At 41.8% G+C, this 12,601-nt stretch overlaps 1 protein-coding gene across 6 annotated transcripts; it reads right to left on the reverse strand.

Annotated features, from left to right (window-relative positions):
* LOC110534301 (synaptopodin-2) lies at nt 1-12,303 on the reverse strand. 6 transcript variants are annotated; one of them, XM_021619079.3, is made up of 4 exons: nt 11,536-12,303; nt 5,267-7,467; nt 2,195-2,239; nt 1-1,967 (listed from the first exon to the last, which is right to left on the reverse strand). In XM_021619079.3, exons 1-4 carry the CDS (start codon nt 12,275-12,277, stop codon nt 1,428-1,430), a joined length of 3,528 nt encoding a protein of 1,175 aa, XP_021474754.3. In that variant the 5' UTR covers nt 12,278-12,303; the 3' UTR covers nt 1-1,427. The 6 variants fall into 6 exon arrangements, with proteins under 6 accessions (XP_021474754.3, XP_090043278.1, XP_090043277.1 ...); XM_090187152.1 differs by having other exon boundaries at nt 11,549-11,622; XM_090187151.1 differs by lacking the exon at nt 2,195-2,239 and having other exon boundaries at nt 6,032-7,467.
* Between the last annotated feature and the right edge of the window lie 298 nt (nt 12,304-12,601).

The raw sequence follows: 12,601 nt of genomic DNA on the forward strand, positions 1-12,601 counted from the left end.
TACTCAACAACCTTTTATTGGAAGAGTACAATATCTATCTTCAGTGCTGCAACAAATGAACAACACGATCAAGTGATAAAAGTGACAATATCTTCAACACATTCACAAGTGTGGCACATTTCGTATGCCTTTCACGGAAGTGCCAAACCAATCGCAGAAACTTCAACCTGTATTCAATGACGTGGTCTAGAATATAGTGTGTGCCTATGTTTTGCAAACTGACAATGGTATGAACAAAAACGTTGTTAATGTTCTATATTTCAGCAATGAAATCTGACATTTGATTGATTATTTTAAGAAATGTAAGACATTTGTACATTTCCTTAATTTTCATAGTAACAGAAAGTGAACATGAATATTGGTTGTTTTCATCAGTATGTGCACTTGGTACTTACTATCTAACCTGCTACACATGCTATCGCACATATTACACAAACCATCAAGGAACCCTAGCAGTACATTTGAAATCCGCTTTACTGTATTTATATTTTAGATGTTACCGCGTACATCACATAACAATACTCAATCCATGTTTCTATTTCATTTTCATATTATGTGGAAAATAAAACAAGTTATAGGTTCAACACATCTAACTTTCATTTCCCTTCCATCTGTCATTTTCTCACTCATCACCTTGCAAACCTCATACTTTTATGCACATGCAAATAAATAATAGGCCTATCATGTATCCATTTATCAAAATTCACAAAACATGTTTAGAATTGAAACCTTTCAGGTACAGAACATTCAATGGAACATGCAGTACATACTATAGATGTGTGTGAATGCACTTCACTGATCAGAATTATAGTGGAGAACGAGAAACCACTTCTTTGCCCCCTGTGGCCACAGGACAAAATGCACAAATGCACAAATCCATGCTCAAACCAAAATACTGTACATGCACACACATATAGAAAAACAAACTCCATTTTAAACCAAATACCATTAACATCAGTACTTTTTTTCCCCCATAAATGAAAACCTTTAAAGCTAGACTCCATAATGGTGAAACAAAGTTACTAAAAACAACTAACACTGTTTTTTTCCCCTCTGACATCATTGCACGCATGATAGAACAGCAGAATTAATACTACAAATATTTTTTTTCAGGCTGTGAAACGCTCCTCACCTCAAAACAAAAACAATAACAATGGTGATGGGGCAAACAGTGGCGCTGTTTCCCTGCAGAATCCATCTTCAAACGTGTAATTCACCTTAGCATGCTGCTGTAGACCGTTATCACTATCTGGGTCAGTATTTCCTCATTGATTCCAAACATTTGCCTTAAAAAATTAACACTACCTTGATCAAATTGTTGATTATAATATGCTGGCCCTATTGTTTACATCTGTACATCCAATTCTATTTTCTACGTTTGTTCTTACAAGTGCACTGTTTCTATGTTTGAATTCTAGCTGAGGAGATTACCTTCTCATAGCTGTGCGTGGCAAGGTAGCGTAGAGGGTCTGACTCGGGTGGCCCGGGCCTCGACCCATATGTCCAGCGCTAGCACTCTCCGCTGACCACAGAGGCTGGGCCTGTCTGAAGGGAGGCCCATAGACAGGGGCAGAGGTCATGCTCATAGACCTAGTATGCATGGATGGGGGTGGAGCATGATAGTAACCACCACTGACACTGGGGGCGTCCAATGACACCTTGCGCTTCCATTCGTCCGGAGGTTCTGGCAGAGATCGTCGGTTGGCGGCGGAGTTGACGTTAGTGGCGATGGACTGAGGGAAGTTCTGGAATCGGAAGGCATCGTCCACCAGGCCCAGAGGGCTCCGGGAGGCAGCCTCCCAAGGGCTGGGGGGCTTGAGGGCAGCTTTTTCCTGCCAGGAGGTCTGTCTCCCGAGAGATGGATGGAACACAGGGGTGGTCACAGGGGACATAGATGACTGCGAGGGCATGTAGGACATGGAGCACATCCGTCTGGGTAGGGACAGAGAGTAGCTTCTGCCAAGTCCCTGGAAGAAAAGGACATTGTACTAGATTGATGTGATTCTGGTAATATTAAGCATACTGTACACACTGGGGCTCAGGGTCAAAATATAAAATACCAAATGTACTGTAATGCACATGTATTTATGAGGCATTACATAAATGTGTTCATGACATTGTAATCCTCTGTTCCCAACAAATAATTTGGGGTAGAATACACAGAATACACAGAAAAACAGTAGTTCTCCACAACCTGGTTTGGCCTGGATTGAGCCGAGAAGGGGAGAAGATTCTCATCCTGGAGTAAGGTGATTCATTTTGCGGTCCAATAAAACACACACAGAAACACACACAGTGTCAGAGAGCATTGCCTCCCGTGAAAGGGCAGGCTATCCCCTTTCAAACTCTTCAAAATGGACACAGGCCAATTCTACTCAACTGTGTGTTCATCACTGTCCATTACATTTCCCCATGATTATTGCTATTTTTTCACAACATAGAAGTCATATCACTCTCTCATACAGTGTCATTGTTGCCTGGAGATTAACACCTATAAATAATCACAGTAGTGAACGGCCCTCAAACCTAATGATGCAACATTACTGCACATTTTGTTCAGTGTTCATGTTCCAAACATATCTGGGTGACGTAATGGGGTCATTTCTCCCTAAAATACATGAGTCCCCATGGCCAATTAAGACCAACGGATGGGAAAAGAGTTAGTTTTCAGCACTTACCTTTGGCATGGGTTGATCCTATCGGGTCTCTGCTTAGCAGAGCTAACTTTTCGAAAGGGATAGCAGGTTTTAAAGATGGTGAGTCTGAGCTATATTTGGAAACAGATGAGCTCTTTGCTCATAGCAGGTCTCCATGCAAACATTGCGTTTCAACAAAGACCTGTTTAGAGGACGTAACACATTGCCTTGTGGTTTATTGAAAACTTAAACCTACCAAAGCGTCTGATACAGGTGGAAAGGACTCAAATATAGTTTAATTTGCTGTAAAGTAGAAGATGTGATCTAACCTGCATGATGCACGGTGAGGCAATCTTGTTGTATCATTACTGTGTTTAACCAGATATTGCTTAAGGTACTAAAAATTGGCAACATTAATGAATACATGAGCAACATTAAAATAGAAGAGGTATTACAAATGAATAAAGAGTGTGGTACAATAATTAAAGCGTGATGCATTCATAAAAGAAAACGTTGCAAGAGTCCATGCAGTAGTAATGAAATATGAAAACTTACACAGGGAAAGTTAAAGGGAGATATTTAATAGCAAGATTGTGCCGAGTACAAGAAGTGCAATATACAATGGAACACATAAAAGAGGAAAAATAAATGTAACAAAGGACAGGAAAGGTAAAGCCAGCAATCTGGTTGGAAATTAAAGAAGGATTATTTGTAATATATATATATATATATATATCAATTGCGTTTAACCTGAAAATAAATAATGTTTGATGAACAACTAAGTAACTGGCCATAATTGACAATAAAATACAAAATTCCACATTGTCAACAACACAAAGATGTAGAGGGGACTTTAAAAACACAATTAGCAAAAGCTTTGAGCTGTATCACACTATTAAATATAGTTTGGAATGAGACTGAAGGAATTTTAAGAGGTCTGCATCCAAATATAGTGCCTATTATTATTATTCTATTATTATATCTCTTCCAATCATCGTCATCATAAAAGTATGAACAAACCCCCCTGTTTTTATGTTATGCACTCTCATTGCTATCATATTGCATACATTGCAAACATGATTTTGACTAGCATCCAACCTACCTACACTGTTTTACATTTCCTATGGGTATGAACATTACTGTTCCAATAATGGTAATGTTGCATGTGGTCATGAGACCACTGGTGAATACAGGCTACCCTAAACATAAATTAATTTACAAAAAAAAAGGCGAGGCAAGGCACCATAGACAAACTAGAAATGTTTCCTCTTTTCAGCTGCACACACAACTGATCTTATTTTCCTGAAATTACTCAACACGATGTATCCCTAGTGGGACCAAAGCTTCAGCCAACGAGGGGACTTTTTTTGTTGAATTCTGCCTCTTATGCCTAATGTGTATATCACTTTCCCCTGCTAGTATCTGTATCCTCATGAATGACCTAGCCCTGCAGAAAACAATATAACAGCTACCTAACGGATTGACGTGCTAAACTGTGTATCAATAGCTAGCAAAATTAGCTAACTAGCTTCATTGGCAAACATTACCTTCATTGGTATTAGCAGAAGCTAACATTAGCTTCATTCACGTCTTCATTAACAACACCTACAATAGTCTCTCATTCTCAATAGTTTTTCAATCAGCTGAGAAACACTCACGTACAGCTACAATAGCCTCTAATTTCATTGTTTTACAAGCTATAAGGCAAACAGACAGCATTATCAAGTTGAAGTGGGGCGTTAACTCAAGCAAAGGAGGTAGATCGAGGAGGGGTGGCCAATTAATGATAACAACCATATGAAGTGATATCTATTGAAATATTCTGTCTGTATAAAATCACTGGTATAAGCCAGATAGTTGGTCTGGGAAATGACTCCAGTGAGACAGAGGCATTTGTTTTCTTATGTTAATTCCCTATAAATGTAAATGTTCTGCTATTTCTTTCAACATTTTGGTAAAGCATTGTTTTCCCTTGTTGACCTGTCATGCATATTGCACATTCTTTAAAGATTGAATTCATTGTTTAGTGTTGTTGTTGTTCTAAGTTGTAATTTAAGATGTTTTGTGCTAGGTTTCCATACAATGTACAGCAGAAAGTAAGAAGATATAGGGTGACATTTTGACACTGCAACAATGCAAAGATATTACCAAAAACAAGTCAATTAAAAAAAAATACTTGGCAGGACACGTCTAATTATATATATATTTTTTTAAATAAATGGTTCTTTAGAAAAGGTAAGAAATAGTGTATAATCTCTGCATTTATTGCAACATCAAAATGGGGCAGTGGGTTGGAACTAGTGTTGGAGTACGACATGCCTCCACTGTTTGGTTGCTACCGCTTGTTTTTTGGCAGAAAATGTAGGCCGAGGAGCCATTTGAATGGTACCTCTAGAGAGGACATCAGCATCAAAGGGTATAGAAGACAAAGATGCTGAGTTGACACTGAGAGATAGCTGACAGGGAGTGCTTGTGGGTATAGGGCAGTGGGTGCTTGGAGCTTGGGGAGCTTTGTTGGCGCTATCATGCACAGCAGGTGAAGCATTATGCTTCCAATCCAGTTGCTTGCTAACTGGGAGTGGTTCACTTGACTGTGTAGGTTGACAGTCAAAAGGGTATGGGACACTCACCGATCTAGTAGACTTAGCAGGAGCTATGGGCTTGCTTTGTTGTTTTGCTGGGGGAAGGTCATGGCCAGGGTAAGAGTAATGAGAAATGGTAAAGGCAGGTCTAGGGCTGACAACAGGGGCAGGTTTAGGGCTCAACGTTGGGTTTGACTCAGGGGTTGGGATGGGGGCCGTTTTGAGGCTAGGGCTAAGGCCTTCAGCCTCAGTGCCTACGTTATATCTAAAGAGTGATGAGTCCAGCTGATAGGGCTGATGTTTCATGACATCTAGGGCATCCAGGTGCTTGGAGGGTTGTGGTTTGGTTTTCACAGTGGTCTTTGGTTTGATTTTTGGACTTGTTGAATAGGGCTGTTTAGCTGCTGCAGGGGGGTAGAAAGGAGCATGAAGGGGATTGTATGACAAAGGAGGTGGGGCTCGGATGTTGGAAGAGTATCTCCAAGCACCTGGAAGGGAGGCGGTGGGGGAAGGACACTTTGCTTTGTTGGCCTGAACTGTTTCGGCATCCACCACAAACTTCTCCATACGGGTCTGCCTCTTGGCAAAGAGTTCGGCACCTCTTCCCCTCAGAGTTGGACCATTTATGGCTGGACTAACATGGCCCTCAGAGATGTGACCCATTGAAGAAGTAGGTGGTGCCTTGGCTGCGTGGCTGTAAGAGCTCCCTCGTTGGGGTGGGCAAGATGCCACCGAAGGATTTGGGGACTTATTCTTTGAGACTGTGGGTTGGCGAGGTGCCGTGTGAGTTGAGTTCGGGGCCTGAATACTCACTGGGGACCGCGGTGGCTGTGGACTCCAGCTATTCATGGTTGGATGAAGTTGAGAGGGTGATGTTGAGTTGGCTGGTGCCCCGGTGTTCATGGGTGGCTGTGGTCGTGACTGAGTTTGGGGTGGTTCCCGGGGGTTCGCCGTTTGCTGAGGCGAAAGCCAGTCTTGTTGTTTGAAGTATTGCTGAGGAGGAGACCCCACTGGATTTGGGAAAGATGCCGGGATTGGACTCCTTGCCAGGTGAAGTAGCACATTCGAGGGACTCTCCTTCAACCATGGTGGACAGACTGGGTTAATGCTAGGCTTTGGGGCAACAGGTGGGGGATTCTTTTGCTTGACTGTTCGGGGTTGCATAAAGTTGCATGCCTCAGCACCAAGACTAAAGTAGTCTTCCTCTTCGCCTGACTCAATATATGATCTTCTTTCCCCTCTGTTTTGAATATAGGCGTTGGAGGGTTGATCAGAGGCCGCTCTATTAGCACCTCTTCTTTTTGAGTCTGGTAGGATGCCCGTCTTTATCGCTGGTACAGATATGCGTTCGTCACGCGAAGCTATGAAGTCCCCAGTTGGGGACCAGACCTGTGGAACTGTGTGTATAGGGACTGATACCTTGAATTTGAGTTCATGATGCTTCACTGGGCTAGTGACACCACTAAGAGGAGAAAATGGGACAGGCACTCTGTTTTGGGATCCCAAGAAGGGCTTAGCTGTTCTGTTGGGCACAAGAGGCTTTGGTATGGCACTAGCTAGGAGGTTGGGCATACTGTTCATCATGTGAGCATATTGTTGCATCTCCTGTTGGTTTTCTTTGTACTGCAGATGTTGATTGCCATGACCATCCATGTAGATCTGATCAGCATGCCTTTCACTGTATTGAATTTGATTGGATTGCACATAAGTTTCATCTGTTTTGTAAGACTTGTACATTTCTGTGTCTTCAAGCTCTACGATACCTTTGACGGGTAAGCCTTTGCGCCTCATTTCCTCGTGCTCTAAGGCAATCTCATCCATCCTCTGGCGGCGCTGCACAAACATTGCCACGCCCTTGCCTTTTGTCTCTGGCAGTTGCTCCATCTCTTCCAGGTGGTGAAATATGTTGGCTATTCCAAGGTTCTCCCAGTTTAAATTGACGTCTCGGTCTCGTACATTCACTGGGTAGTCTTCATCAAGTTCTGAATAATCATTCGTGGCCAAAGTAAACCTGACCGTTTTGCCGTATTCACTTTCTTCGTCTTTGCCGCTTTGGTCGTCAAACTGGTGCTGACCTGTCCCGTAGCTGACAAGTGTATACTTCTTAACCCTTTGCCGACGCTTCTTGAACATTAACACCCCTCTGTTTCTGGGATTTGGTGCATCGGTCAACAGCAAAGCAATGCGTTTACATTTAGACTTGGCTTCCTTCACCTGCCTGTCTGACTGGCTCTCACTCTGTCTGGGCCCTGTGAGGGAGAGATGAGGAGAGAGGACAGAGATAAAAATAAAATTATAATTGTTTGCTACCTCAGAATGATGCATATGTAATGTGAGGAGGTATCACATAAAAGTAGCCCACATACAGTACATTACAAGAGAACTGTCTACCCATTTCAAATTATCTGTGTCTTGAGAATGTCATCAACCGATTCATTTTAGGGTGTAGCTTTCTCAATTGCTATTTAAGTTAAAGTGCATTCGGAAAGTATTCAGAGCCATTCACCTTTTCCAAATTTTGTTACGTAACAGCCTTATTCTAAAAGGCAATACATCATTTTTATCTCCTCATCAATTTACACACAGTACCCCATAATGACAAAGCAAAAACAGGTTTTTAGATTTTTTCGCAAATGTATAAAAAAAACCCCTGAAATATCACATTTACATAAGTATTCAGATCCTTTACGCAACACTTTGTTGAAGCATCTTTGGCAGCCTTGAGTCTTCTTGGCTATGATACTACAAGCTTGGCATACCTGTATTTGGAGAGTTTCTCAATTTGTTCTCTGCAGATTCTCTCAAGCTCTTTCAGGCGGGCGGCGGAAACGTCACATCTTGGCACATCTTTTATCAGGTCTCTCCAGAGATGTTCGATTCAAGTCCGTGCTATGGCTGGGCCACACAAGAACATTCAGAAACTTGCCCCGAAGCCACTCCTGCGTTGTTTTGGTTGTGTGCTTAGGGTCATTGTCCTGTTGGAAGGTGAACCTTCGCCCCAGTCTGAGGCCTTGAGCGCCCTGGAGTTTTCATCAAGGATCGCTCTGTACTTTGCTCTGTTCATCTTTCCTTCAATCCTCACCAGTCTCCCAGTCCCTGCCGCTGAAAAACATCCCCACAGCATGATGCTGCCACCACCATTCTTCACCGTAGGGATGGTATTGGCCAGGTGATGAGCGGTGCCTGGTTTTCTCCAGATGTGACGCTTGGCCAAGAGTTCAATCTTGAATCTTGTTTCTCATGGCCTGAGAGTCCTTTAGGTGCCAAACTTCAAGCAGGCTATCATGTGCCTTGCTTTTGAAAGGCCTTGATTGGTGATGTGCTGCAGAGATGGTGGACCTTCAGGAAGGTTCTCCCATCTCCACAGAGGAGCTCTGTCAGAGTGACCATTGGGTTCTTAGTCACCTGCCTGACCAAGGCCCTTCTCAGTTTGGCTGGGCGGCCAGCTCTAGGAAGAGTCTTGGTGGTTACAAACTTCTTCCACTTAAGAATGATGGAGGTCACTGTTTTCTTGGGGACCTTCAATGCTGCAGACATCTTTTGATACCCTTCCCCCGATCCAATCCTCCAACACAATCCTGTCTCGGAGCTCTATAGACAGTTCCTTCGAACTCATGGCTTGGTTTTTGCTCTGACATGCACTGTCAAATGTGGGACCTTACATAGACAGGTGTGTGCCTTTCCAAATTATGTCCAATCAATTTGATTTACCACGTGGTCTCCAATCAAGTTGTAGAAACATCTCAAGGATGATCAATGGAAACAGCAAACGGTCTGAATACTTATGTAAATAAGTTATTTCTGTTTTTTTTGTTATACATATACATTTGCAAAACTTATGGGGTATTGTGTGAAGATTGATGAGGAAAAATGTGAATTTAATCAATTTTAGAATAAGGCTGTAAATTAACAAAGTGAAGGGGTCTGAATACTTTCCGAATGCATTGTACATGGTGATAGCTGTAGAATATAATGGATATGGAATAGAAATATCTGATTAATACTATACAATGTCAAATGGTTAATATTTTGACATTGTTCAACTTAGTTGCTTGTGACTTATTGATCTCAGCACCTATGGTAAATCTAGCCTTTCTTAGTCTGGAATATAATCTAATATAATCACATCTAATCCTTTGCCCTTCTGCAAAACAGTTAGTGTTTATGAATGTACAGTGCTAATATCATGACATGATTCATGAGGAAAATAATTTATCACGTACAGTACCTTAGTTTACTACATTATAAATAGAAGTCTTGGAGGCAGACAATTTTGGAAACAACAAGCTCTATTATTTCATAATGTATTACAAATCATTCAAACATTAATGGCCAATATTTTAGAGTAACCTTTCTCTTCATAACATTTAGACACCTCCAAAATAAAAGGAACAAATAGAGAGCTAGAGATTTGAAATGTAATTCCAGACCTTCTATTTACTATCTTGTCACGATGACTCCTGACAAATGTATTTCCTATCATATTGTATTATAGCAAACACTTCACTTTACTTGAAGCTTCCACCCTAAGGTCTACGGAACACTGTCATCTATTGACGTGATGGATGTCATATAAACTGACTGCACAGTTTTAGCTAAACCCATTATAGTTACCTAGCCAATTACCTGTAGCTTATATAAAGACCCTGTGCAGTCGAATTATACTTTTAAATAGTTATATTATAAGTTACAAACGAATACAAATTATAGAAATATGATACTTTTTAAGATTTTAGTCAGTTGACATTTTGAATTTATTTTTATTTTATCTAGTTTTTATAGTGCTCACTAGAGGATGATAATATATGTATTTTTGCTGATGATACATCCAATTTGCATACTAGGATTTGTAACATTAGACAGACACAACCTGTCAATATTACAACTTTCCTCTTTACATTAAAATAATACGTTAACTACTATACTCCGACATTGTTGCCAAATTAACACTTTAAATCTTAAAAGGGATGTTCAGCATTATACTATACAGAAGCAACAAATCTATGGAAGTAATGCAGTGCCTTTTTAAATGTTCATGGCCAAATCAACTTAAATCAACTAAGTTATTTTGTTTAAAGTTACTTGAAGGTGATCCAGCTTTTTTAAACAGGCACCACATGCCACCATCACTCCCATTGTTTTTTAGCTAGTGGTGGCTAAATTTAGCTGAAGTTGAAAGAAAACCATCTAAAATGACATTTTAAAATACTCAACTTCTCCTTAAACACTTGAAATAAGTTATTGCGAAATGTCTTGAAGCACCAGTTTATGTTCGGTCAACCTGATTTATCCATGTTTTTCTGTTATTGTCCATCTGCCAGTGTTGTAGACTGAATGAACGCAAATGATTCATTGCATTTGATATAGTTGAGACTTTAAAAAATAATAACAAGGTATAAACACATAATGACACTTCGTGTTAATTGAAATAATATTTATCAAAACATCTGTGGCCCCATTGAAAACGTCGCATTTAATGAAAAAAAAAACTAAATCGACTACTTAATAAATATATTGTTTGCATGGTGTTTGCAACAACGTTTTTTGCCATGTGCATAGAGCAAGCAGACAGCGAATCCAAAGAGGGTAAACATTCAGCAACGTTGGACTGCTACTTTTAATGTGCTTTCAGTATCACCTGGACCTGCCGACTCTGCAACTGTGTCCTTTTATTTTTAGGTCCACATTGCAAGATGCAATAAAAACACTAGTGTCATTTCAGAGCTAACTTAGGGGGGGGGGGGGGGGGGGGGGGGGGGTCTATGAGGCAAGAAAATTGAGGAGCTAACTTTCCATTACACAGTCAAAGCTAACGGTTTGAAAGGGCTCGGGTGTCAAGCCAGGATGACACATGTTGGTGTCTGTCAAATTAACATCTGCCAGCCTCATCAGAGGCATGGTCGTATTTTATTCTTATCCACTCAGACTATTAAATGCACAGAAGAGTCAGCCTATATGCCCAGTTCAAATAAAACACACATCCCAGCAGTCATGCCCTTTAGTCCAAATTCAAACATTGCATCATTATCTATTTTGCTTTATAAACGTCACTGGACTTTGTAGCAGCAATAACAGCAGTTAATTTACATTACAAAGAACAGGATTTTAGTGACAACAAGCCAGTTACATTTTGACATGCCTTTTCTTTTCAAATTATTGCATTAAAATAACATTTCTAACATTGTTTTATTTCATTATAAGCCGAATGCGACACAGAGAAAGTTACCACATAGTTTTGAGTTGCACAGACTTACATTGGTACACGATCTACAGTAAATGAATGAGGGGGTGGGGGGAGGAGGAGGGTGGCTACTTACGTGCGTGCCTCACCCTGTGTCTGCTGGGACTGGGGAGATCTCTCTCAGACGCAGAGTTCCACTGCTCTGCCTGCTCAGCACCCTGCGCTGAAATTCCAAAGGATAGATGAGCAGGAGGTGCTTCGCTGTGCCCTCCTTCCTCCAGAGACTCAACACTCCCATTCCCCCTGGCCCCGGTCCCAGAGCCCAGCCTCCTACCGTCCCCCCTGGGTTGCCCATGGGTCAGAGTTAGGGTCATCTCACTCCGGCCAACGGAGGAAGAGGAGGTGGACCGTTGCCTTGAAATTTGACACAAGTTGGGGTTCGGGGTGGGGGCTTGTGGGGACTTTGGGGGAGTCGGTGAAGGGGTGCTTGGGTAGGATTCGGCATCGGAGCTCACAGATTCCCCAGGGTAGACGCTACATGGCCCCTGTGATAAGGTGTCTATCTCCTGGCTTCTGCTGGGGCTCAGTCCCCTTACCAGGCTACGTACTTCCGGGCTGTAGTTCGATGGTGGTCTCTGATGTTCCACCATGGCTTTCTTGGTGTATGGTTCAGGGGACTCCACAGAATGGGGGGACTCGGCCTGTCTAATGTGGGTGTGCTGCGGATCTATGGGGAGCTCTGTATCACTCTTCCTTTCTTCATAGTAGGATCCATCCCGGGACTCTGAGATGTAAAGGTCGTCAGAGGAGTGGCCGTACTCAGAGACTGACCAAGAGTCCATGACAGTGCTCTCCTGGTCCTCTGTTTCTGGCTCCATGTCTAGTATGTTACAGACACAGACAGGGTCCTGGATGTGACAAGTGCAACATTTAGAACAAGACAAGAGACAAGAGAGCATGATAAATAAGAAGACAGGGACCTTCCACTAAGAAATTGATCACGTATACAGTATTAAGTATTCATTATCAATGTCAACAAAATCTCCTTGCAGATGTAAACACAAAGCAGCAAAGCAATGTGATACGATTTGAACACGCACACAGACACATGCACACATGCGCATGCATCATGAGCATGCATGCATGTACATGCAAACACGCACATAACACACACACACACCACCATCATTGCCAATTCTGAT

The sequence above is a fragment of the Oncorhynchus mykiss genome, chromosome 10, assembly GCF_057628025.1.
Source record: "Oncorhynchus mykiss isolate SJ-2025 chromosome 10, ASM5762802v1, whole genome shotgun sequence".
NCBI lineage: Eukaryota > Metazoa > Chordata > Actinopteri > Salmoniformes > Salmonidae > Oncorhynchus > Oncorhynchus mykiss.

What these genes read in the sequence shown, in the direction of transcription:
- LOC110534301 (XM_021619079.3), bottom strand. Translation starts at nt 12,277, where the DNA reads ATGGAGCCAGAAACAGAGGACCAGGAGAGCACTGTCATGGACTCTTGG. An exon ending in ACACAGGGTGAGGCACGCAC is followed by an intron (nt 7,468 to 11,535) that starts GTAAGTAGCCAC and finishes TCTCCCTCACAG; the next exon opens with GGCCCAGACAGAGTGAGAGC. An exon ending in CTCAATCCAGGCCAAACCAG is followed by an intron (nt 1,968 to 2,194) that starts GTTGTGGAGAAC and finishes CTTTTCTTCCAG; the next exon opens with GGACTTGGCAGAAGCTACTC.